The 27,719-nt window shown below is 38.2% G+C and overlaps 1 protein-coding gene across 5 annotated transcripts; it reads left to right on the top strand.

Moving 5' to 3' along the window:
- Positions 1-343: 343 nt before the first annotated feature.
- On the top strand, positions 344-27,608 carry CEP83 (centrosomal protein 83). Of its 5 annotated transcripts, XM_072401258.1 has the most exons (17): positions 6,961-7,168; positions 7,256-7,414; positions 10,758-11,011; positions 13,120-13,270; positions 13,814-13,906; positions 14,583-14,714; positions 16,144-16,395; positions 17,199-17,330; positions 17,899-18,013; positions 19,000-19,144; positions 19,264-19,413; positions 20,417-20,492; positions 21,791-21,948; positions 23,127-23,256; positions 24,673-24,776; positions 25,146-25,332; positions 26,546-27,608. In XM_072401258.1, the coding sequence occupies exons 3-17, from the start codon at positions 10,857-10,859 to the stop codon at positions 26,723-26,725; spliced, it is 2,160 nt and encodes a 719-aa protein (XP_072257359.1). In that variant the 5' UTR covers positions 6,961-7,168; positions 7,256-7,414; positions 10,758-10,856; the 3' UTR covers positions 26,726-27,608. The 5 variants fall into 5 exon arrangements, with proteins under 5 accessions (XP_072257360.1, XP_072257361.1, XP_072257362.1 ...); XM_072401259.1 differs by lacking the exons at positions 6,961-7,168; positions 7,256-7,414 and adding an exon at positions 344-660; XM_072401260.1 differs by having other exon boundaries at positions 6,958-7,414; positions 25,146-25,317.
- Positions 27,609-27,719: the final 111 nt, after the last annotated feature.

Here is a 27,719-nt window from a genome sequence, read left to right as displayed (position 1 = left end):
AAGAAAGTGTAAATATGTTTTATGAAAATGGTAAAGTTTTTGGAATTATTTCAAGGAATGACTTATGTTTGATTCTCATGTAGAATATGTATGTTTTGTTTTTACAAATTTCTATGAACAAAAAAACTGCTAACAATAAATCATTAAACTATATTTGTCATTGGCAACAAGACATGATTTATAATCGGTTTCCTAGATTTTTGTTTTCAAACCTGGGTTGTAGAAGGGATAGAATTTGACCGCTATTCTGATCAACAAGAAATACTAACGTAAGCACAGTTGTCTTACAGTTAGACCACAATTTCCTCCTGACCGGTAAAGAACCTGTTACCAACTTTGTTAAGTTGGTTTGCAAATACTAGCACAAAAACATCAAATATTTTAAATATTTACTTGTGCTGGTATTCATCTACATGAAGGACATATTCACCTGCACTTACAACGTGCTAGTACTTTTGACCACTCAAGGAAAAGTCAATTCACTTTTTGGCCAGTGTCTAATAACGCTTTATGCTGGCCAAACACTTATACCTTATTTTTACTTTTTTTTACCTGTCAGGGAAGGAGCAAAGGGGAATCCTAATAAGCAGGGTTTCTCAACTATGGTTCTTACAGTGTCTGCTTGGGGTTCTTTGCCAATGAACAATTTGTACCTTTCAGGTAAGTTTAAGTGATACCATTTATGTTTTTGGTTATTTGTAACAGTGACAATGTTGGCCAGCATTGTAAGATACATTCTTCCCACTGAACACCCTGCTAATATATTGGGAGCAGTGGACAAAGTAATTATAGTAGGGGTTCCATGAAGACATGAACATTTTTTTAAGGGTTTCACAGATTTTAAAAAGTTCAAGAGAGGATGCTACAGAGTGTCACATGAGTGACAACTTGGATAGTGTTGCCCAATCTTGGATGTTAGATCCTGTTGAGTGATTACAATAGATTGTTACACTCTTTCCTCCAGACAAGGGAGAGTTGTCTAATTGTTAGTCAGATATTCCATCCAAATAACAGAGGGACAGAAAGAACTTGATGACCAGTGGGTAATATTAAGACTATGTAAAAGAAATACTTTCAATATTTGTGTTTCTGGGTACAGTTCATCATGTTCTGTCTACACTCTTAGTCCTGAGAGTTAGCAGTCCTGCACCCAGTTTTGAGTAGATATTTGTTAAACCACTGTTTGTTTTTCCCCATTTGTGTTTTATTGGGAAAATTGCTTTAAGTTTTCAAACTAAGTTTTTTTTCCAACAGACACAGCAGCAAATTATTAATATTATTAGCCAATTTGTATATAGCATGGACATATTACGCTTTACAGAGTCCATTGTCATACTGCTAAATGTCCCTCAAAGAGGCACATATTCTGATGTCATAGCCATATGTCATTAATGTAGTCTAAGGACAATTTGTTTTTGTTTTTTTAAAGGAAAGCCGAATAACCTAATTTGCATGTTTTTGGGTTCTTGGGATGTGGAAGGAAGCCGGAGTACCCGGAGAAAACCTACGCAGACGCAGGGAAAACATACAAACACCTTGCAGATAGATTCGAACCTGGGACCTAGTGCTGCAAAGGCCACAGTGCTAATAAATAGAAAATGAATGGAAATCTTCCCCGTGTTGAAGAAATCCCAACTTAGACACTTGTTACCAGACACCAAGTGTCATCTATTGGTGACAGTTTAGATTTTCCCTTATTTTGGGTCTTGACAACATAGGTTACCAGGACAAAAAGGGAGTATCCTCAGAGGTGACAGTCAGCAAAAAAAAAAAAAATCTTTTGCCTTGTAAACCTTAAGCAATATGGCACAGCCTGTAACTGGACACTGAAGAACCAGCGAGCAATCTGATGAGCTTATCCTTTATCCCATATTATTATATCTCATTGTACTCCTAAGCACTCCAAACAGAGCCAGTATGCTCCGTAATGATTGAGGAGGCACAATTGAATTTTAAATATGTTAGTGGTTTTAATAATGATTACATAAATTACAAATTTTTTTAACCACTTGGAGTTCAGCTTTAAAGTTTTGTGGATGGAACTGGTTCTTTAAAAATCATAACCAGATAGTTCATAGGCAATGCATTATGTCCCTGCATCTGCCGGGCAGAATATTGGCATATGGACATAGACAGCGTGTACTGTAATTTTTTTATTTCTGATACTAATTTTTACCTTGTGTACAAAGCCCTATGAAAAAATATTATTACAAAACCCCAATGGGTCCCATGGAAGACATCTGCCTAACATTGTATCAGATGTTTAGGAGTATCTCTTATAATCATAATATATTTACTTTCTGTTTGAGAATGAAATGTACTACTGAGCCATATGTCTCCCAGCTTGAATAAGGACTGTAATGTTCCTGGACTGTACAACTATATCTCCATAGAATAACAGAAAAAATTGTAGAAACTGGGAAAGTCCAGGAAAACTTTACCATGTTACGTAAAATATACTTTGGCTCATCAAAATATTACAGTGTTTTATAGTGCAAAGGTAGTGTTGTTGTACATGATGCCATTGAGCAGCATTTGTAAAGTCTATTAACTAAAGTTATCTTAAACTGGAGTAGAGTCATAATCATGGGAGCTTGTAAGTGATCCAGCAAACCTGGAACGGAATTCCAAATCATTTGCTTTTAGCTAGCAAATATTTTTAAATAATGAACCAGGTCAAAGCAGATAATGGTAAGAATGAATGAAAGATCAGTGAAAATGCAGTAATGCAACTACAGACATGTGCATGGATTTGCAATGAGAACTATGATTTATCACAAATCATTAGCATTCTTGGTGTTTAGCTCACTGACCTGTTAACAATTCTCTCTGTGAGGTATGCAGATAAGGGTTGCAAAGTTTTCCCATGCAATAGCAGACAACTTTTAAAAGTTTTAAATAAATATTCTATTCCAGGTTTGCTGGATCACCCAGGTTCTCCCACAATGGTCTATCTTCTCCAGTCTTGATCACATTTAGTAAGGCTATGTACACGTTGGATGATTCTCGATTAATACAAGCCTCAGGGCTCATCTCGGATGAGAATTGTACAGAGGCCGTCCAATGTTGTTCATGGATCTGGCCTAGTGGATCTATGAACTACAAAAGATGAACAACCAGCGGGGTGGCGCTCACTCGTTCTCCCCTCTCAATAGAGCAGAATGGCGCTGTATATTTGTCTTTCAGTCTTTTGTTGTTGGAAAAGATCCTTTCCAACTACAAAAATTTTAAAAAATTTACATTTATTGCATGGCAGCCGGAGACAAGTACAAGATTTATTTTCCTAGATTTATATTTTTCTTTATTTTCTTTCTGTTTTCATGGGTTGTATCTCAGGAGTGTATCCCTACCTTCAAAGCTCCATAAAATGTATCCTTACTCCTGATGATGCCTTACATGTGACAAAATATGTTGCATCATATAAACAGGAATTTAACAATTTTAAAGGAATATATTGGAAAATACAGGAATATTAATGGCATATTGCAAATATATATTTATTCATTAGTGACTCAATCATACTCCTTCTCAGGTCTGTACTGGATTTATTGCTGAAGAGTACACATATTTTCACTCTAAACAGATATAATTAGGAAGTGGTCAAGGTCAGGTTTAATTCGGTGCATGAAGAAATTTATAACACAATTTGTCACACTGCTTCTCTTTATCATTTCTGTTGTACAGCAATACAATGTTACCTACATGTCCCCTGTTATACCTCCAACAGACAAAACTACCAAGCGGCAGTGTATCTGATTACATATTCATAGCCAGAAACTTAGTTTACAGATTCAGTTACCATTCTATGCACACCTACAGACACTCTCTTAAGACCTTTCAGTTGGGTGGGGGAAAAATAAAAGCAGTCTATTTGCAGTCTATTTTTCCAACCAGATTGTAGGAAAAATAGACTGCATGTTTCTCTGTAGCTTTCATCATATACACCAACAGGAAATAAAGAAATGCAGCCACCAGTGCCCACACCCTCAGAACAGGATTTACCTTTTTAAATATCCTGAGCGTTGACCAGGTAAGGGCCAGCCAAACTCTTATTTTTAGAACAGCATATTGCACATCCCATGTGCACTTTTTTTTGTTTATTAAATTGATTAAGCTGAATCTCTAAGTGCTTAAATTAGCAAGTAAAAGACTCTGGAGAACATTTTAGAATTCTGTTGCACAGCAAGGCAATGTTAAACAGGAGCAGTGGGATATTATGTGACAGATTCATTACAAGTTTACAGCTTCAACTATTTCCTTCTTTGGCTGCTCTACAGTAGCACTGTCATGGATCGAAACCTAACTCGACCACTTTATAATTCTGCAACTCTTTAGTGTGAAAACATGTCTCATCCTAATAAATCTATTGCAGACCTAGCAATCCTACTGCGGTGTGCTGCCCAGGAATTCAGCTGTACAGATCGTAAATGCACTTTAAACCTGTTTCAGGGACTTCGCTAAGTATCAGGCAACCTTAGTTGTCACTAATTTGATTGGTAATTGTCTCCATTTGCTTAGTTAAAGATGCTACCTTGTTGTAAAACTTTTTCATGAAAGCATTGCAACAGTTTGTAAGCTCCTGTGGCCCTCTCCTCCTACTGTGGCATTGTTGGTATCTGTCGGTCACTTGCAATTTATATCCCTTACTAATGACCACCTCCACTGCTATAGTTGTTAAAGTGATTGAGTTTTCCATCTATTCCTCAAATTTGCACATTGTTGCCTTTACATTGCTTTGGTCTGATCTGGACTTATATTGCTAACAGCTGGGGCTAGGTAGTTTTTAACCTTTTAAAGGTGCTTTAAATCTAATAGGACATGTAGTATCAATACAGAAGGTGCAGGAGCTTTAAACTTGTTTAAACATATACATTTATGGATGGTGGAAAAGCTTACAGTCTATGTAGGTATCACAATACATTTGAAGGGCAGATGAACATCAATAATACCATTTTGGAGGGTATGATGAGGACATTGATTGCTAAAACTTGAAATACAAATCATTTCAGGAGATAACACAGGGCATCCCTGTTGACAGACTTGAAATGGATCGAGTTCATAGAGTCCTGAATGATCTTCCCTGGATAATGTTACTTATTTTCACTATTATCACACTAATTAAGGACTTTATGGGTGACCCAGGAAATGGAGTCTTTATGTTTTCAAGGTAATTACTTTACATATTTCACAACCTATACTATACAGAAGAGGAGAGGGATGAAACCAGGCAGATACTTCAAATCATTGGTGGCTTTCTTTTTAAGATGACCTTTGTGCATCAGAGAATGACATGTGTTGTCACAACACGTCCAGACACCGCTGATGTATTGACCCAATGTACTGCTGGTGGTTGCTCCAAAGCCCCAAACCTGGGACCCTCTGAGACCTCCAGATCCCTTCTCATTGCTCAGTTCTGCTTGGCTACTGTGTACCGATTACATTGTCTGTGAATTCCCACACTTTAAAGCGTACCTAAACTCAGAATTTTCACTTTACATAAAAAGGTAGCGAACCCTTTTATGTACAGGTTTAACTAAAAAAAAAAAGGGTGCAGCACTGCCACCTAACTCTTGATCGCCTAGGTCAGAGGTTGGCAAACTACGGCCTTTAGGCCAGATACGGACTAGCCGGTAGTTTGTTCCAGCCTAACCCTAATGCTGGCCGGCTACCCACAGCGGAGCCGGAACAAACTACCGGAGCTCTGGAGCCACATGTGGGTCTTTAGCCTTGGTGCGGTGGCTCTCTTCACTATTTACCGTGGCCGGCGTTAACATTTCCGCCACCGTGGTAAATAGCTAACATTCCCTCTACTCTGTATGCATTGCGGAGGAGAGGGATTTCCCTTTAGGGGGCGTTCCTAGTGGGGCGGAGCCATTAGGGCAGGACTCAAGAGAGAGTACGGTCTAGTGTGCTCCGGCCTACCCCTGAAATGACCTAGTGGCCAAAAAAGTTTGCTGACCTCTGGCCTAGGCGATCGAGAATGAATGGGAGTGCAAAGCCTCCCGGGATACCTACGTCGGGCATCCTGGGAGGTTCTTGGGTGCTCCTTCTGCGCATGCTGAGCAAAGTTTCTCTTTGACTTTTTATGCAAAGAAAAAATGTTTTTTTCATCCTACGTCACCTGATCTCACGCCTGAGTTGGGTGACATAGGATGAAGAACCAGGAAGAAGAAGACAAGATGGCGGCGCCCGGAACGCTGGCTCTTGGACGAAGCGGGACTCGATGCAGGACAAGCCCCGAGGGATCAGACTGCACTGCGGGATTGAAGGTGTAATTTTTTTGCTGCCCACCACGCATGCCGCCCGCCAATGTTCACATGCTGGGATGTGAGGCCAGGGGACACAGATGCTGGCCCGGAGGACCGCGGGCTTGTGAGGACCAGGTAGGCCCTAAATTCACCCCCGAGTGTGGCTTGGGGTTACCACTTTTTGCACTTGGGATTACCGCCAGGGGGGTTAGTGATGCCTGGAGCAGCCCCCGGTCTCCTGCAATTTGTGACACAAGAGGCTGCAGGATTCCTCTTTTTACCACCATAGGGGCAAAGATAGAAGGGAGGAGATGTCTCAAAAAAATTTTTGTGATGAGATTTTAAACAAAACGCAACCAGGAGCCAAAGAAAGAAAAGACATTGCATACAATTAGTACTACTTCTTGGTGACTTTCTTAGTTTATTTCTCCTTTAATGTATACAGACAGATACACAATATGTGAGGCTTACAGACCATGTGGGGGGGATAAAGGAATGATACAGAAGGCAGTACAGATACAATGGCAGAATGAATCATTCACTCGCACTATAACATGCAGCTGTGACGCCTCTTCTGGTCATATTACATCACAGCGCCTCAGCGCATTATGTTACTGGTCACGTGACTCGGACCCGCCACATTTCCCGCTCACCAGGCGGCGCGCGCCCTCCCGCGGATACATCGCTGATTCCAACCCGTTCATATTTCCCAGCCCAGCAGCTCTGCGCATGTGCGAGATCTGGGAGGAGAAACTATAAGCCATTGCCAGTGACGTCACGTAAACTTGGCCTTTCAGAAATGTTGTCCCGCTGCTTTCGAATTCTGTGCTCACGTACTTGTATTATCCGTGCTGCTTCTGGGAAGGGTAACTAGTGTCCACAGGGAGGAGCGCAGGCGCCATTTTTAAAAACTGTATCGAGTAAGAAGAGTTGTACATGGCTGTGCATGACCCGTGTGTGGTATTTCCTGGCCTATATTGAATATTTGTGGGTTGTGTCATCCCCAGGCGGGCAGTGACACCCTAACTTCTGTGTATCGGTGTCTTCTTTACCTGCGGCTTCATCTGATCATGTGACTCTGGCGGTCGCTATGGAAACCGGACGCCAAAATCACAGCGCGTATGTGTTTTCCGTGCCGCAGGTGTGTGAGGACGTATGGAGAGCAGGTAATGCAATCTAATGACACTGCACACAGCATAGGGTGTGATTGTGGTCTATTCCAAAGGGTTACACATTGCAAATGTTTATCATAAAGATCTCACAGCCCCATGTACTGCAAAATGTCACCATATTGTGACTTACCTGAGTCATTACTCCTTCATCCTCTGCCAGCTTCCTATTACAGTGCAGGACGTCGAGGATCATTTACAAATATCAAATCTATGGCAGATGCTAAAGGACTTGTAGTTCTGTCTATCCAGTCCTGAGATTCACACAGCACTGTCTGGCAGGATAACTGATTATGTTGTCCTTCCCCTGGCCTGTGACTAGACAGTGACAAGAGAAGCAGCAGACAGAGCAGCTCATGGCTGTCACTCTGCTTCCTTCTATCAACCTTGTCACTACATGGGCACTTTTTGTGTACTGCCCCCCCCCCCCCAGCTACTGTTCTGCAGTATAGGGATCACCGCAGGATAAAACAAGCCCAGTTCAGGTACTGATATACTGCTTGCATCCGATCAAAGTGTAATAAATATAGAATGATGTCTTTACTCCAGCCCAACCCCCAAACAGGGTTCATATAAAAAAAAAAAGAGAAATATTTTCCCAGCCTTGTCTTATGGGAGGTACAGGTGGGATCACCCCGACCCCTGGGATCCAGCCAAATGCACGCAGGATTTTAAATTGTCCAGGAGGCTGCATTGATGTGCAGTAATCTCAATTTCAGAAATCTTTCAGAGGTGGTTATTATTATTTTTCTGTTATTCAGTTGGGAACGGCCAGTAGTCGGATATTTCTTCTCTCTATTGTCAGTTTATTTCTTCTTTGAAAACTGTTTTCTTTGGTTAAATCAAAGCTGTGAAATCATTTTGTATTATGCAGCCCCCAGGTTTAAACAGCAAGCTGTACACTTTGTTCCACCATGAGACTACTTCATATCTGGGAAATATGTTTAGAAGATTTCTGATTTATTCTAATCTGAACTCCAGGCTGTATTATTGGTACATATTTGGTAACTGCCAGCCTTGGGATCCCTATATACTAGACCAGGAGTCAGCAACCTTTAATATCAAAAGAGACATTTTGCTCCCTCTGGAGCTGCAAAACATAACACAGTTTATAAACTTTTAAAAGTTGTAATCTTTTTATTACCTGTTACAACAAACAGAAGTGCAGTGTGCATGTGTAGGCCTACTTTGAACTAAATTAAACACTGAACTATGCCCCTAGTATCATGATTTATTTTGTTAATTTCTGCAGTATTTATTGTATTTCACTGGATTTCATATACTCATGACTAAAGTAATCCGCTCTTTCTTGTATAAACTTTTATATTTTAAAGTCCAGCAATCATAATTTGTTTTCCCAAAATTTATAGGTAATTTATTTGGTAATTGATTAAATAGAATAATAAGTAATTAAATATATACAATAATAATATAAAGTTACATAAATAAATTATTATATAGCTTACATAATTATGTTTATCGAATATTACATTGTAAGATTCAATCTTAAGAAAATTACATTTGAACAGGGTGGATTTTTTTGATGGGCAGAGTTCTTTATGTTCTGACGATGACCTAATAATGACATTTTATGGGGTGTTAGCCACAGGTGTCCTCCACTTGCGCCTCTAATTTTGTTCACGTGTACCCCCTCGTTCCAGAGAAATTTGGGTTCAGGTGCTAGATGCCTCCAGCAATGTGAAACGGGGTAGATTTTTTTGATGGGCAGAGTTCTTTATGTTTGGACGATGGCCTAACAATGAAATTTTAGGGGGTGTTAGTAACAGGTGTCCCCCACTTGCACCTACATTTATGGTTTTGTACATCTCCCTGTTCCAAAGAAATTGGGTTTCAAAGTAGGCAAGGGGACAGGGGTAGTGTAGTATGACATTTCTAATTTTGTGACAGATAGGTACCTCCTTGCTTTGTAAGTCACCCCGGGGGTCCATAATTTGTATGTTTAATTTGGGGCTTCTAGACACACCTTTAAAACAGCAACCCTGATGTTCAATTTTCACTATTTTTTATAATTATGACCCCCATATTTTAAAAGTTGTTAAAGGTGGGGAGATGAAATTTGGGTACTGCTAGCTATGGGGGTCCCCCGTGTACCCTGAAAATTTCAGGTCCGTACAACATACTGTTTAGGAGATCAGGAGGTTTGTACTGGGAGAGATGTAAGGCTGCAGTGCATGACATGCAGCATTCATACACAAACACAGCTGTGAAACTTTCCTGACGACATCATTGTACACGCCCCCTGGTAGATTTATTTCACAGGTAGATTTATTTTTTAGAACACCTGAAGGGGAATCCCCCTCTTCTGCAGTATCTATGGGAGGAAGGGGATCCCTCATCAGGGATCTGTCAGCGGCCGAAGGGAGCCACAACAAGGAGGCTGAATAGCCGCATGTGGCTCCAGAGCCACGAGTTGACAAGCCCTGTCCTATACTATATACCAGTGGTGCCCAACAGGTGGAGATCTACTGATCTACTGGTAAATCCCAAAGGCAACACGTGCCTTTCAAATTAACTCTACCCCGCACAGGAGTTAAGCCTAAGTTTTATATTGTTGGTAGATCATTTTGACTTGGTCATTTTAAAAGTAGCTCACAAGACAAAAAAGTGTGGGCACCCCTGCTATATACTATATAGCACAGACCTGCCCTCCCTGGAAGATCTCTGTTGAGCCTGATCTATACACACCCATCCTATGAGTGCACACTGAGGGGATTTTCTCCTATCAGGAAACTTCAAGTATTAAAGCAGAAGTATAGTTCTGCAAAACAAATAGCAGTCAGGCAGGTTTAATATTGCAGAAGGGACAGGTGATGTCCTTCCTGATCGCTATCATATTTTAAGAAATTGCTGAGCCGCGCATGCCAGAATGTGCAGGATATAGCCCAGCCAATCAATATGGCAGAAGATCAGACTCTCAGAAGAGTTGTCGTACACACTAGTGGCGTCTGGGTTAGAACTGGGACAGGTAAGGGTGTCTAAAAAATTGTAATCTGGTAAGCCCTTTATAGAAAAAAAGGAAAGTGATGGCCCCTCTGCATCAGTGGACCTGCCTGAACAGGGTTCTGTTCTGCTTTACCGTCTGTCATGTAATCAGGGGTGGTTGACCATGAACTACTTTTTTTTGTAATCAAACATAAGAAATATACTTTGGTCAAATCAAATTTTCTGTTAGGACCACCGATTTCTATTTTTCATAATTGGACAAACAGCTTATATATGGCAATCAGCTCAAAAATAAATTTGTATAATCCTCAGATACATGTGAATACATCTTGTGTGCCAGTAATTAGTTTCTTCTTACCTGTAATTTATCCCTTAGGGAGCTGATGTAAAGAAGCAAACAAAAAGGAGGAATCGACCAATACCACCCCTGTGATCTGCAGATTTCTACATAGTTGCAAGCACTTCTGGGGACAAGATGGAATCCTCTTTCCCGGCTGTATTCACCCAAACAAGTGGAACCATTTCTGTCCCTTTGACAGAGACAGAGCTTCATAAACTTTTAATTGATGAAAAAATGCGATGTGAAGACCACAAGACCAACTATCAGACTCTGAAAGCCGAGCACTCCAGGTACTGTGCCTTATTCTTTCATTCACAGTACCACAGGGTGTACATTGATTTATGTGAAATTACAGCTTTCTTGTTTTCTATATTTATAGCTGCTCTGACATTTGTTGTTATATTCATTTTCTTTGTTGAGGAGTAGAAGTGAATAGAAGTATCTTGGATCAATATGCTACAAATGGAACAATCAAAACAGTGCTGACTGCTCAATGTTTGAGTTTTAGAAGGTTATAAATAGTCACATTGCATCAAAACATTATTCAGTGCTCATTCTTGTAGTGATTACTGGGGCTTCAATCCTTAACCTGAGCAATTCTGCTTCTTTGCTGAACAGATTCGATGTATCCATTGTGCTGGGAAATTATGGTGATCGAGGTTTTTTATTTATTTTCTTCCTAATGACTTTTGGATGAATTTACGCCTCTGTGTTTTTCCCCTGACATGTTTTCCATTGACACCAATTTCAATACACCCAATGTATTTCAACACAAGTAATAACCCATATTAACACATGTTGATGCTTGGCACAATGCATTCACTCATGGCATGTGGCATGTCTTAACACATCTGTCAACATGCATATTAACACATTTGATTGATTATATTGGAAAACCACACCCCATACTAAAATTCAAGGGTGTAAATCCAGTCTGGAGGACCTTGATAAGATAGAGAAAGCAGCATTCTTGCACAGGCCATTATTTTGTTATGATGAGCAATACCAACAGAAGAACTAACATAGCCAAAAAAGGGCAGAAAAGTAATAGGACACCTAAAATCTTTTTAGCCAACCCATAAGAAGGTGTGTGGCATTGCAGTAGAGCTTGGCGTGTTGTTGAGCATGTAACCTGGAAGTTATCCAGCTCCGAGTGGATTAACTATAGTAAAGGCAGGGGACAAACTTGAGTTTGCAAATGCAGAATGTGTAGGCTTAGGTATGAGAAAATGTATAATTGTATGTTTGTGGGTTTTGAGTCTATCACAATCCACAGGAGAGGTGTAGCTAGCAGTATCAGTAACATAGTTACAGTTCAAAATCCAAAGCAGTAATGGCAGAGACAAATTAAAAAGTGGGGAAGATCTGTTCAGGCAACGTTTTCTATATTTTTTAGATACAGACAATTTTAGCAGCTACTGCAGAAATGCACTTATAGGAAGAAGCCATAGGTCTCCTGGGTTAGCGTTTGTGGGTGTCCAGCTTTAGTATCTGGCCCTATATGGCAGTGTATGTTTAATGAGGCTGTGGTCAATAGGCTCCCTAGGGGTCATGACATCTAGCACGCTGCCATTACAGTATCCAGGACTGAGAGGAGCTCACATGTACCACTCATTCCAGAAAGAATGCCCCCACTGCTAAATAATGAAGAGAAAGTAATGTCAAATGTTATTGAACTGGGTGTATAACTGGTATAAAAAAAAAAGAAGTTTTTTAAATGTAACTTCGCCCTAGTGCACCTTACACCACCCACTGGATCATCTGCCAGAGTTCTAAGTTAAAAACACTAATTTTTCCCTGGCCTATAAATTGCACAGAGGGAAAGCTGGCAAATGCAATACATTCTGAAGGCTATTATAAAGAACAGAAGTACTTCAAAGAAGCTTTAAGCAAATCAGTCTCTAGCTGACTTTTAGCAATGATGCTTTGAGCATGTTAAATCCCCTTAGGTGATCATTGACTGCAGAGTGCAATTAGAAAATTCCCATGTGTTTAACAGGAAGTTCTATTTTTTTGGCTGAGCCTCTGCATTGGATCTGACTCTGGTTACCTAGCAGCAGTCAGTAGTGATTACATTTTTTATCCAAAAAATTAGATTTTTTTAATTCATATTCCTATATGCCTTTTGTGTACGGTGTTTGCTAACTATTAGTCTGTGCTAGCTGCCACCTAAATGTGAAATGTCTTATATCATGCAAGGATATGGTATTGTTTGCAATCCTCTGCCATAATGTATAGTCTTTTTTTGCTTGCAGTATAAAGGTCACATAAAGTATATAGTACTCAATTATTACACCTAATTATTCAATCATGCATAGCCATAATAATCATTTACACCCTCTCTATCTGATATTTCATTTTTAACATGGTGATGTAAAACCACAAATATTGATTACAGGTTGCAAGCCGATTATCTAAAGTCTCAAAATGAATGTAAGCAACTTGCTGCTGAGGTTCGAAGCACACATGAAAAATATAAACTACTGATGGAGGAACTGCACGGAGAGCTTTTAGAGAAAACACGTGAAATAGAGGAGCTAAAACTACAAGTAAGATCTCCTACAAAATAAAATCATAGATTTGTGTGCCTTCTATGTTATGTCTTGTGCTTTCTTGTGTATTTGTTTTTCCCACCTATTGCTTTAACTAAAGCCCAAATGAATCGAAACACATTTATACACCTGGAGATCTCTGGTCTTCTGAGACTTCTTAAATCTTGGAGAGTTCGGTCTTGCTGTCATAGCAACAAAATGTGTTACCGTAAATAGAATATTTGTGTAACCACACCTTTGTTCCAAAGAAAGTATTTTTTATTGTAGGAAATCTAAATCTTGCATATTCTAGTAATACTGGAAATGTGAGTGCAAGCTCAGTTATATAACTGAATTGAAAATAAATAAAAATAAATTATATTTGCTCTCCTAGTTACTTAAATCAAACATGTCAAATGTTGGATTTTAATGTAAGTGAACTACTTTGCAGAACCTTCAATATACATTGATGTGTGAAAAGGGAACAGTTGCTTTGGGAATGCTGTGAAAAAAAAACACAGATATTCCCTGTGTTTAAATAATATCTGTTTTTATTTTCAGGTGATGTCACCTCAGAAGCTAGAACTACTGAAAATTCAAATACAGCAAGAAATAGAAGCTCCAATGAGACAACATTGTCAAAAAATAGTTGAAGTAAGTTTTCCTTTACTTTTTGGCCAGTGCATAGGAATTGGTTCAGCTGTTAGTGGATGTAATTTTTACTTTGGTATAATTTTATAATCTGTAATTTCCCCAAATTTATAAGACTCAAGTCAAAGTGGATCAGTAAAAAAAAATATCACTATATTATAGCTTCCCAGGCTCAGCAGAGGGCTACAGCGGCCACACAGGAAGCTGCAGATAAAGCTTTTTTTAATAGCTCCTTTTGCTCCCATTCACTGCTGACTTTCTGGACTGTGAGTGGGACCTCAGTATCATTCCATATAGTCCAAGGCACATAGATTTGCACTGCAGGGGATTATTATGGCATCTGTGAAACTGGTGTGCCAAGTGAATTCTGCCACGTTTGCATGAGACCAGTCTAGCAAAGTGGAAGGAGTGCAACAGCAGCTCCGGGAGCAGGTAGGTTTCACTCCAAAAGCATAATGTCCTATATAAAACAAGCTATTAACCATTGCAATAGGAAAGGTGATTCACTGCCAGGGTAATAAAAATTTGGCCAGAGTTTAGCTTTAAGCTGCAGTATCTGCAGCTAAAGGTGATAAAGCTTCCTGTGAATTCTGTATTTTGCAATATTTATATATAAACTTAGAATAAAAAATATTTCTGGCGCTGATACCTTTAGAACAATCATTTATCCATTTTCTAGGATGCTGAAAAATATCGTGAAGACTACAATAAACTGCGCTATGAACTCAGTATTCTTGCAGCACAGCTTGAACAACAGAAAGAGGAGCAGACACATGTTTTAGAAGAACAAAAGATTAAGTATGAAGCTGAGGTATGCAAACAGAAGATCTACTTCACTAACATGTTAAGACGAGAAGAAAAAAGGTTTTATTGAAGACATTCATGTATTTTTAATGAGTTGGTGGTTGTTTGAAAAACTAGCACTAAAGTATGCCAATAAAGAGGAAATAATGTGAAATATATATTGGTGAAAAGCTCCTAAACCAGTCCTATAGCTGCAGATTTACCATTCCAAATAATTTCAGTAATTTAACACTGAGATTTCTTTGTGTCTTGCAACCACATGACAGCTTAGAGGCATATTATGGCCTTAACAATTATTATTATTATTATTATTATTATTATTATTAATAATAATAATAATAATAAACAGGATTTATATAGCGCCAACATATTACGCAGCGCTGTACATTAAATAGGGGTTGCAAATGATGGACAGATAGACAGTGACACAGGAGGAGGAGAGAACCCTGCCCCAAAGAGCTTACAATCTAGGAGGTGTGGGAAGTAACACACAATAGTAGGGGAGATGAGGATTGGTAGGTGAGTAATGAGGATTAGGCAGACAGAGGAAGACAGGTAGGCAAGTTTCAAAAGATGAGTTTTGAGTGCTCTTTTAAATGAACAGAAAGTAGGAGCAAGCCGAATAGGACGAAGAAGACCATTCCAGAGAGTTGGGGCAGCTCTAGAAAAGTCTTGGAGCTGTGCGTGTGTTGAAGTTATGAGTGAGGAAGTCACTAATAGGACATTGGAGGAATGAAAAGAGCGGCTAGGGGAGTATTTTTTTTATCAGGTTAGAAAGGTAGGTGGGATTTGAAGGCAAAGCATAGGAGCTTGAATTTGATTCTCTGGTGGAATAGAAGCCAATGAAGAGAACTACAAAAAGAGGCAGCAGAAGAGATGTGATGGGAAGGATAGATAGGTCTGGAAGTTGTACAAATTGTCCTAAAACAATAGTTGTTTTCTTGCAGTACATCCAATATAATTTGCATTGTATGAAAATGGCCTTTTTTTCCAGTTTGCTGTCCTCAATCTGGTCATGCTTTCCAGACATCTAGGTGAAAGCAGAGCTTATTTGCATATATTTACACCTGTCAAATCGCCTCCCTTTTGTGATGACTACATCTTCATTGGCTGGGTGAGGATGATGTAGCTCATGTGCACAAGAGCTAATTCTTCTTGGCACATAATCATGCCAAGCCTGTACACTCTATGCCTGGCTTAGTGTAAAAAAATAAGTCATGAGATGCTGGCATAAAGATATCTGACAGAAGAGACATATATATATATATATATTTCACAATATTGCTGTATATTTGTTTATATTGTTTGACAGTTGTTTGCGTAGCTATAGTAATCTTCAGTATATATTCTGATCTCCAGCTATACATGGTACAATGAATTAGAATGCTAAGCAGCATGTGGGTATTTCATTATAGTATGTTTTATTACTCTTGTAGATCTCGCAGCTAGAAAAAGATAAAGAAGAGCTTTATAATCAGATTATAAGCATTGATCCCACAAGAGACAGCAAACGGGTGGAAGCTCTCTTAGGAGAAAAAGTCCAATTGTGCCAGATTATAAAAGATTTAAAGGCTGAGGTGACAGAACTTCGAGCAGTGAAAGACCACTATGGATCACAAGCAGAAAATGTACAGAGATCCCAGAAGCAGCTGTTTGCCGAGACCCAAGCAACAATCCGTTCCCTTGAGGTAAACATCCACAAGAATACATTTTAATCTGATTTTGTCAACCCTTTATGCTGATAATTACAAATATAATTTATTCAGTGTTTATTTCTTATTGTTAAAGTGTTCTGTGATATATTAAAGAAAACTGTTTTTAGTCCAAAAAAAAAAAAAAATATCAGATACCCAGTCACTTAAAATGTTAACTTGGTAAAATAATTGGTAATGTTTTGTTTTTTTGTTTAAATCTAGTAATACCGGCCTTGAAGGTTTTTTTTATACTTGTTATAAGGTGACAGTATCTCTGATATGCTTTACAATAACACATCTTGTTGCATTGGTTTCTAATAGAGACAGGAAGTAGCTGTTTAAACACACAGTGCGTATGGTGGTGCTATTCTACAATTAGCAATAATCCTTTTCGGTCTGCCACTAACCTTGGCCCGCAGGTATAATTTATTACAAGAAAGAAGAACAGAGACTGTCATATCAATGGCAAATCCATCCAATATTCCACATCATCTTAAAAAGACCATCAGATCTTTTACTAAGGGCCTAATAATATATTATTTTGTGGCATCAGTAAGAGTCAATTCTTTTTCATGTTTCAGATTTTCTCTTTGGTAACCACTTTTACTATTTTGGATTTGAGCCTTTTGCTGACATTACCTGCCATGATTTCTGTCTTGCGAATAGCACACTTGAATTTGTAGGTGAATTATTTGATGAAAGATGAACAGTTTGTTAACAGTTTGCTATAATTCATAAATCTGTCCATTACTCCTCACTACTATTGTTTATTCTGATGTCTATTTATCCTTTTTTAGGCAGAAAAGCAGTCTTTGAAAATGAGCCTTGAACGGTTGGAAAATGAGCTTCAAGCAACTACAGAACAAAATGACATTTTAAATAGGAAACTGCTGGAATCTGAGAGAAAGGCTCATACACTTTCTAGCAAAGTAATGTACTACTCGGTGTTCAACTCAGAAGTTTATTTAAGCTGGGAAGAAATTGTAGGTGGGGGCAGTCCCTGTGACCTAACTCATTAGTAATCACCCAAAAACAGCCAGGTTGTTATGGAAAAGTGCCAGCTGGGGAGAACACTGCTACTTGTAAATAAAAAAAAAAAACAGACTATAAAAATAGGTTATGAAGTTTGTGTGTATCCAGATAGCAGCTAAAACTACATTTACAGGTCTCTGGACCATGCTAATTTAGGTCTAGCTTTTTTTCTGGGAACTTATTATTAGAAACTTCCAGTGCACTGATAGAAAGTACAAAACCCTTCCTAATCATTGCCTTGGGTTGAGTTGTTCGGGAACTCTGCAAGATAATTGGGTTAAGTGTAACCTTGTAAGCATTATGCCATGGAATAACATTTGTGCAAAATTGTTGTGATTTACCATAGTGTGTATTAGAGCTCAGTGTATTAGATTGAAAGGGAAGTTAAATTTGTGTGTATTCAGTGGAAATGGCTTGGAGCACTGGCTTTTAAGTACTAACACTTACTCTTTTCTTACAATACAGGTTGATAAACTAAAGCATTCCCATGGCATTGAAATTACCAACATAAAATTAGAAGCTGCTAAAGCAAAAAATGAATCTGAAAAAGATAAAGACAAGATTCAAAGTCAGCTTGAAGGTATTGTACCCATATTCATTTATTTACAATATAACATTATTTTTATTATTAAACAGGATTTATATAGCACCAACATATTACGCAGCGCTGTACAAAGTCCATAGTTGTGTCACTAACTGTCCCTCAAAGGAGCTCACAATCTAATGTCCCTACTATAGTCATATGTTAATAATGTAGTCTAAGATCAATTTAGGGGGAAGCCAATTAACCTAACTGCATGTTTTTGGGGTGTGGGAGGAATCCGGAGTACCCGGAGGAAACCCACGCAGACACGGGGAGAACCTGCAAACTCCATAATTTATTTTTTATTTTTTTTAAATTAACAATTTATCGTCTTTTAAAGGAATTGATTGTGATAATATTTGTACATTTACAAACTCAAAAAAATATAGTCCTATTATGTGTCTAAGGTCACATCTAAACTGCAACATGTAAGAAGGCAGAGGAGCAATGAGATGGCATTGTCTTGTACATATTGGCTTCAGGGTGTATAAGAACAGTGTGCATACAGCAAGCTTTTACAAACTATCTGCGTAGCTTTCAGCGAGCAGCTTTATTGAAGCATTTAAATATCCACTTAGTTGCCTGGCCTATCGTTTTAAACATTCAACTAACAGGCTTCAGTAAGTTAAAATTCCGTCAAGTGGTATATGTGACAGGCAGCACACGCATTTTGATCTTTGTTTAATATCATCATACTTTTTAAAGGCTTCACCAAAGATGCTTCTTGAATGGTTTAGGTCAATTGGCTTTTGTTGACGATATCAGTTGCAGATTTTGTCTGTCAACACAGGCCCTTACGCTTTAGTAAAAGCTTGCCATAAACATTGATTACTCACATACTGCAGCATACAATGTTCAACAATGTGGTTAAGCTCCTTGCTGTGTCACACTTGGTTTTGAATTGGAAATTGGAAAAATATTGAACCTAAATACATTATGATAAAAAGCAAGTAACTTTGAGAATGAAAAATTCTATTTGGCAGAATTAGAAACAGAAAATGGGATTCTGAAAGCATCACTGGACCGCCAAAAGGAGCTCCTGGCTGAGAAAGAGCGTGAGTTAATACGTAAAGTGCAAGCGGCTAAAGAAGTAGGACTGCAGGAAAATGCTACCATCCTGACTGAAAGGTCAGCAATAGCATAATACTGCTAAATTTACTGTACACATACCTGCTTTTTTATTCAATTTCACATGCAGTCCTCTGCGATTTAGATTTAGACATTTGATGATGTATTTTATCCCTTAGGTTGGAACTAGAAAACAGAATAGCTGAATTGGAGAAGTATAAAGAGAATCAGGACAAAAAGAACCACACAGAAATAAGCCAACTCAAAGAAAAGATTCAAATTGCCCAACTAGCAGAAGACTCTGCCAGAAAAGAACTTCAGAATTTAAGGTTAGATTTAGGCTGTTTATAAGTTTGAGCTTTTTATAGCCAGCTATACATTGGAAATGGTCATTCAGTTACTCTTACTATATCTGAAATGTAAAACCTGAATGCTAAACAATTACATTTGAATAAATGAAAAATGAATGTATTTTTGTCCCTTATTTTCACCTGGTGATCATGTGAATACCACACTCTTAATACACTTATTTTTAATCTCCTTACATGGTGGATTGATGAGACGGGTCATTTTAATATAGGCTGTTTGTGCTTTGCTCACACAGTGCTAGGGATGCTGCATTTCTGCCAAGATCAAAAGTTATATATTGCACTTGCTAAAAATGTTGTTGAATGAAAAAAAAAATTCAGCAACACATCTAAGCTGCAGTATATTCAAATTTTGTTTTTAGGTTTACATATTCTTAAGTAAAAGTAAGTACCATAGGATGCTTGCTTTTACCTTTGTTAGCCAGTAACCCCTTTACTGTGTGCCTCCCTGACTTCTCTTACTTGGACTTGAAGGGGTTGTAATTTTCTCTATTTCCTCGTTTGCTTTTAGAATATTGACAGTGCATGAGATCCCTAGTGAGCATGTTTGTCCATTATCACACAGATTTGATATGCTACTAGTTCAGGGTCATTTCTCTTTGCTGTCTTCCGACCCGGGGCCTGATTTATTAAAGCTCTCCAAGGCTGGATAGGATACACTTTCAATGGTGAAGCTAATGTAACCTGGAATAGATTTCTTCAAAGTCATTTGCTATTTGCTAGCAAATGTTTTCAATCCTGGACCAGATCCATTCCAGATTTACTGGATCACCCAGGTTCCCTGATGAAAGTATATCCTCTCCAGTGTTAGAGATAATAATACCAGGCCCATGGATGGAAAATAGGGACTGTTCCTAGGTCTGTATGCAAAGTGATAAAAAATGATTTTATTTTCTTGCCTATTTATTATTTGTTGTTTCTTAAAGTAATTTTAATCTGTAACTTTACCTATTCACTCATTTAGGTCTAAATTCCAGCAACAAGTGTCCTATGCAGAACAGATAAGGAAAGAGGTCCATGATGTTGCAGACCTTAAGCAAGTAAGGATGCTTACGCATTTACAATATTAACCCCCCCTAGCGTTCTAATTCTGTCATTTTTTTTGATGCAAAAAGTGATCCTAATTTTTTTGCTTAGAAATTTTTGTTTATATTGTGGGCCTGTAATTCTTCGGATTAACTCCTGGGTATGATAATTATATTTATTTATTATATTATAATCATAAATTATAATACATAATTATAAATAATTAAAAAAATAATGAAATGATAGATAACAATGTAATCTTAAAATAAAATATAAAATGTAAAATGTACTTTTATTTTTATTTCATGTTGTATAGTGTTTTTTTACTGTAAAAACCATTTAAAAGCAGATTGCTTTTAAATTTCCCGCCCGGCCACACGCCTGAATACATCACCACTTGCATCGCCCAGAAGATGTCACATCCTCCCGGCTGATGCGAGTGGGGATGTCCCGCCTGCCTCACACAGACGCTGCTGCTACTACTCTGCATGTCCAGGGAGATGCAAAGCACAATGCAGACCCTTCTGCATTGTGCATCGCATCTTCCAGGAGATGCGAGCAGCAAAAGCAAATTCCGGGGGTGGTGCCAGCTGGCATCACCCCCAGAATTTACTATTCCTGCTCGCATCTGCAGTTAGATGTGAAGCACAATGCAGAAGTCCTGCATTGTGCTTGGCATCTCACTGCTGATGTTTTTATAAAAAACATAAAATTTTAAAGTGGACTTTTTGCAATTGACAACATCTAACACGTTTTAATCAGTAACGGTGTTTGTGTAAAACCTTCTGAATAAACTGTTGTATGAACCACTGCTTGTGTTAAATTCTGTAGAATCAGCTGTCGAACCATTTCCATTACAATTAATTGATGCTTATTTTGGTTTATTGTTGATAGGTGGCTGAATAAGTAATTTAAAACAATGGTGTCAGGAAGCAGAAGTAGCTGGGGTGAATAATATAGCAAGGCAGCTGAGGACACTCGGGCAGGCAGCAAAAGAAGGAACAGGAATACCAATCACAATCTGTTAGGAAAAATTCTCCATAGTTATTTTTGCCCATTCTTACCTCCACAATGATCACATTGTTTGAATTTATTCTGCTGTCTGACAATAGGTTGTATTTATATCCCTGAAAAGCTTTGTGCCTGGCGTTGATGTAAATGTAAAACCCTCCTAAAGGGAGAACTGAAAGTCAGATGAAATGTCTTTAGATCTCTAAAGCATCTCAAACTGCCATCCGCACAACCCCAAAGCCCATTTTCAGCAAGCCCCTACTATGTTGTTTCTGGTCATTTTCTTTTTTTTTTTCAAAAGGAAATAAAAGACTTACGAACTCAAGTAGCATCTTTATCAGAGTCTGAAAATAACCTGCTCCGCACTAATGAGAAACTAAGTGAAAATATAGAACATCTCCGACAGGAAAATCGCATTGCTAGAAGCCAGGCAGAAAAGGCTCAGCATGATGCAGAAAAGTAAGGCTAACCCATTGTTATGGCTAATCTTTTATTTTTTAACATTTTTTATTTATTTTATTTTTAAACAATTGTAAACAATAATTGGTGGTGGAGGATCTTTTATTTTTATTGTAAGAGAAGCTTGTCTATATTTAAAAACAATAAAATATAAATTATTTCAGTCATGACATGAGCACAGCCCTGGGACTCCTCCTGACAGTCAGGGATGGCATGGCACTAGGGGTTAAATGAGGACAAGGCTCTCCATTCACCTCTAGTGCTCTGTGATTAACTGAGGTTTTACGTATCTCAGCCATTCACCACTATACTTGAATGGGGAGACTTGTGAACATTCATTTCTAGTGCTCTGTGATTGGCTGAGAAATAGGAAACCCTGATGACAGGTCAAGCATCATCAGGATTTCCCTTTCCTCAGCCAATCAAGGAGCAGAGCAGTCAGCAGAGCTCTGCTATGCTGACAGCTCCGCTCTCCTGATTGCTCCCGCAGCCCTAGAGGAACTGTGAAATCCAGATTCCAAAGACCTGCTAAAAATGTTTTTAAAAGCCCCCATCGCTTTTAATGGAAGCTTTCATAAAAAGCTTAAAAACGCTTGTAAAAGCCTCCATTGAGTTCAATAGGAGCGTTTTCATGCGTTTTCTCTGCATTTTAATTTTTTAAAAGTTGCAAGCAACGTTTAAGATAAAGCTCAAAAACGTGCCTGAAGGAAACGTCCTGGTGTAGATTAGCCCATTGGAATGCATGGGGACTTCAAACATGGGCTTTAAAAGCCTCAGGTTAAACGCTGGGGAAACAGTCCGTGTAGACTAAGCCTTTCTAACAAGAACTATTATACACATATCTAGCTGGTGTGACTCACTGGATTGGTCTAGTATACCATGTGGGGTTCTTGAGGCATATGGTATAATATATGTAAATAGTGCATGTATTTATATCAAAAAGAGTTCATGCATATTTTGTAATCTTGTGCTTGTGTGCACTGTGTTTTTATAACATAAACTTTCTGTGCACTGTAAGACATATCCTAGCTAATAATAATAATTCAATCACTGTTCTCATCTCTTTAAAGCAAAAAATTGTGATAAGCCTGTTCATGTCAAAATGGCCTAATTCTTTTTTTTGTTTTTTTTTTGTTTTTTTTTTTGTTTTCTATAATTTTTTCTTTTTTTTTCTACAGAGAACTTGAGGGGAACAGGATTGAGTGGCTACAGGAAAAACATAAACTACAAGAGAACCTGTCTCGGCAAGAAGAAAAATACAAGGAATTAAAAGCGAAATTGCAAAGAGCAGCTGTAGCTCAGAAAAAGGTATCTTTATTAGAAATCACATTAAAACTTTTATAGTTAAGATGCATATCGAGAGCACACGCTCCATGCTTAGAACTTTAGAATTTTATTTTTTTTATCCAAAAACTTCATCAAACTTTTTTTTGTTTGTGTCATGGAGGTAGTACCTGCCTCCCCTCCTCTTAAATTGTAAGGTCTTCTGAGCAGGGTCCTCTCCTCCTGTTTCATTGTCTGCATCTGTCTGTCATTTGCAACCCCTATTTAATGTACAGCGCTACATCTTATGCTGGCGCTAATAATAATGTGAGTGTCAAAAACAAAATTCCTGGCCAGGTAGATTGTATTCCATGCTTGTGTTTCCAACTAAATCATTCCGCACTTCAGGCTATTGCATCTAAAATTTAAAATAAAATTTAATCCAAAAGTTTACTTAATCCCATAGTTATGGTAACTATGGAAATACACCAAAAGCAACATCGTCTTATTTGTTCTGTTCTTTTGTCTCATCAAACCTTTGAGAGCCCCATTGTTTGCTACTAAGGTGCTTGTTGGTTTTTAGGAAGATAAAGGTGTAATAAGGGACTTAAGGTGCATACACACTTCCAATTTTTATCGTTCCAATCGAACGACGAACAATCGATTGGGCAAAAAATCGTTCGTAAAAAAGTAACCAACGACGCCGGCGAACGAGGAAAGTCGCTGGAAACGAACGACCGGACCGACGGATCGGATTGGACGACGATCGTTGAGCATCGTTCGTGTGTACGGTCGTTCGTTGATCGTCCATGTTCAGAGCATGCGTGATGAACGAACGTCCGTTCACTTTCCTGTCGTGCACATAGTTCCTCTATCGCTCAAACGATCGTATCTATTGTGTGTACAATATCTACGAACGATCGTGTCGTTAACTCTATGTGCAGGATCGGTGCTATACGATCGTTCGTAGATATCGTGCAGGAACGTTCGTCGTTCGTTTTCCAACGATAATAATTGGAAGTGTGTACGTAGCTTTAGCTGGATCTGAAGTCAAGATCTCGGTCACAGTGTGCAAGCAAAATCGGGGTTTGTCAGGCATTAAAGTTTACATTTCTGATGTCCATTTTATTAAGGTACCTGCCTCCAGTATGGGAGCAGCAATGAAATCATGACCTTTGTTTCCTTTTGACATTCCTTCACACCAACAGTAGAATTACTTATGGGCTTATCCTGGCAATGTGAAAAACTATAAACATGTTACCAAAGCTTAATCTGAGCTTTAATAATATTTTTCATTTTCTTGCTAATGGTGCTTTAATCTTATTTTTTCAGTTACCTTTCTGGGGTTGATATGAAACTCTAGTAAGTAGGGATGTGTTAAAAAAAATTGCATTTAGATTGTTTAGAATGTTTACATATTTTTTTTATTTATTTCATTTGTTGTATCTTCTTTTATCATAGAGAAAAAATATGTATGACAACAAGTGTAGAAAACTGCAAGAAAGGGTGGAAATTTTGGAGGCAAAAAAAGAAGAACTTGAGACAGAAAAATCTGTATTAAACAGGTGAGTGTCTTGTTAGTCTAGCTGCGTAATAGTCAGTATTTGTGCCTTCTACACTTACAGCCTTATGTCCTTTGAAGTTTCCAATGATGTGTTTACTACGGCTATACCTCTATGAAATACCTCTTTATCTGCCTTTTATAGTCTATGGACCTATGACATTCCCTCTTGACGTGCCCACTCAGCCTATGTCCCTGTGTGGTGTCCGTTCTTAGTCCTGCAGTAGTCTAATTATAATTACATAAGATTCAAAGTTGTTACATGTTCCAGCAAATGAAAAAATTTACCCGGAGACTATTTAAAGACTAAATTTATTTTCATTTCTTTGATAAAAACATGTTGGTCTAAAGCTTTTTTTACTTTATGCTTTAGGAAGAACATTCCTCAAGAAGATTATGTACGTCTTCAGAAAAGGCTGAAGGACCTCCAGCGCAGGCACAATGAATTTCGTACCATTATGCTTGGACCAAATATTTCGACATCCGGCTTTCTAAATCCAGCCAGTTACCTGTCTTCCACGCTGGTCGGAGCTGCTGAGTTTTCTGTGCGTAACGTTCAGGTGAATTATGTTCTCATCGTTATGGACTTATGGACCATAATAAACCTTTTAATGACATTGTTTTACCATCCTCATCAGGGTGCACAGTGTTCATATAGATGTAAAGTCAAATATTTACACAGCTTAGTCTGAACTGATACCATATGCAAACACCTTATTTCTACAATTTGATTGTATGACAGTGATCATACTAATTGCAGAGGCAAATTGTGGGTATCCTGTGGTGCTTTTAATTTTGCCGTTACCTTCTTCTAGTTTTCTGTGTCCTTAGGAAGCCCAGTGTTCTCCCCAGACATATTTGTTTCAGCCAGGTGGGGAGAAGCTGTAGCCAGATGGTCAAAAATGGGCTGGGTAATACTAAGAATAAATTTAGTGTTCCTAGTTGTTTCTACCATAGGTATACAGTATCCCCTATAATTGTGTGAGCCTTCTACTGCCACCCCCCTATACTTTGTTCCAACTTGTTCCACTTCTAATGTCCGCCTTCTTGATCCCATGGTGCTATTGTCATTGTATTATGCTCCATCTGCTCAGTGCCCCCATATTGCGACCTATCTTTTCAGTAACCACCCAAAAACATCTGGCTGGAGCCTACGGTTCCTAATCCCACAATATAAATATAGTTCCATGATTGCCCCTTTTTTATAACATGTGCCTGCAACCTACAGAACTGTTTGAGTTTAAGTAATTTTACACTGCCAGAACATACTTATGCCATGTGGAGAGGACTTTTCCTGAGCTTTTCCATCAGAGCCTGCCAGAGCTAGCAGTGTGTAAGCTTCCCCAGTGTGCTGTTATCCAACCATCTGTCCATCATCTAAATTATAGAAGGGGACCTGGGATTCTTGTCTTCTGGCATAACTTCCTTAGTTAGTGGTTAGTGGGGTTTATGCTTTCCTATTTAAAGTACAGGCTCATTAACCAGCTATTTCGTTATTTGTATGTATCTATTCATTACAATTTTTATCAGTTTTTATTTTTTTCTGTGATTTTTAATTTTCAGTGGTTGGTGACTGCACTGGAAGTATTAGGCACTTAGTGAGCACTGTGTATTAGGCACTGTGTTATGTTTAGTGTGAGCTTAGTGTGTTATGTTTATACCCAGATGTGTATCAGGACACTACATGATAATCTTTGAACTGACATTCATTGAAAACTGACTTGACTGTATAACATCTGTTTTTATTGTAACACAGTATTGCCTTCTTTCTAGGAAGAACAGCATCAAAGAGAGCTTTCCATGCTTCGTAATAGATTGGAGGAATTGGAAATTGCTCAGAGAAAGCAATTAGAAGAACTTGCTCCACCTACAGAGAGAAAAAGGATAGAGCCTGGAGGCTCAGGAAATCGGCACAAAAACACAGAAGAGGAAGAGAATAGTGGTTCAGTCTAACTTCCCGATATCTATACACTAATTGTGTTTGTTTTTTTTATTTTGACAGCAGGACTGTGTTTGTATAGCTTTTGGAATTCATAGTATACAGTTTTAACTTCTTTGAACTATAATGTGAATTTTTGCTCACCACTTCACAGAAAAATATTGTTTACATGGTAATATTTGCCAAAACATGAAATATACAGAACTGTGAACAGTGATCATATAGCTTTTATAGTGGGTAAAGGAAACGTGTGCTAAGAGTAAGCTGCTGTTGTTGGCCTCTTGCAAAAGTGTTGGTTGCATGGCTGTCTCAGTATCCCAGTTGCTTCAGTTCTTTAAATCATTAATCTATAACAATTGTGCACATCTGGTTTTTCTGATGCTACTGGGTGTCTGCATACTTGTCTTGGGTCAAAGACTCAAAGTATTGATGGGGGGAAGTATTTCCTTGACAAAAAGAGAAACTGCATTTTAGAAGGTCAGTAATGGGGTCCTACATAGTCCTCATAGTTTGCCGATTACCATACAACTTTCTCTGCACCTTACTATTTTGGGACATAAACTTCAGCCAGGACTTCTGTGGGTTAAAAGAAAAAGAAACTTGCTGGTAAGGGTTGATTATGGTGCTAAAGAATTGTATCCTGTATAAAGTGAAGAGGAATGATCCCAAGGTGGTAATTTCTTACCTTTGTGCTGCGCTACCTCCAATCAGACATATCTCAGATAGTGCCAGTAAGGTGCTGTATGAGTGTACACCTGTCGGCTTCTTTTAACAATCAAATGTACTTTTTATTACCAGTGTGAATGATTTTTACACAGTGTGGACTTTTGCAATGTTTGTTTCTTGCCCAATATTTTTGTTCAGTCTGCTACAATAAATTCATATATTTTTATTCAATATTTGGTTATTTGTTTTTGTAATTGTTTTGCTTCATTACAAATGTGTTTAGTATTATACATTTTTAAATAATACCTTTTTAAAAAAATGAGTTTCCAAATTTTTCATAAT

This window comes from Pyxicephalus adspersus, chromosome 2, assembly GCF_032062135.1.
Source record: "Pyxicephalus adspersus chromosome 2, UCB_Pads_2.0, whole genome shotgun sequence".
Lineage (NCBI taxonomy): Eukaryota > Metazoa > Chordata > Amphibia > Anura > Pyxicephalidae > Pyxicephalus > Pyxicephalus adspersus.
This window is presented reverse-complemented; position numbering and strand designations above follow the sequence as displayed.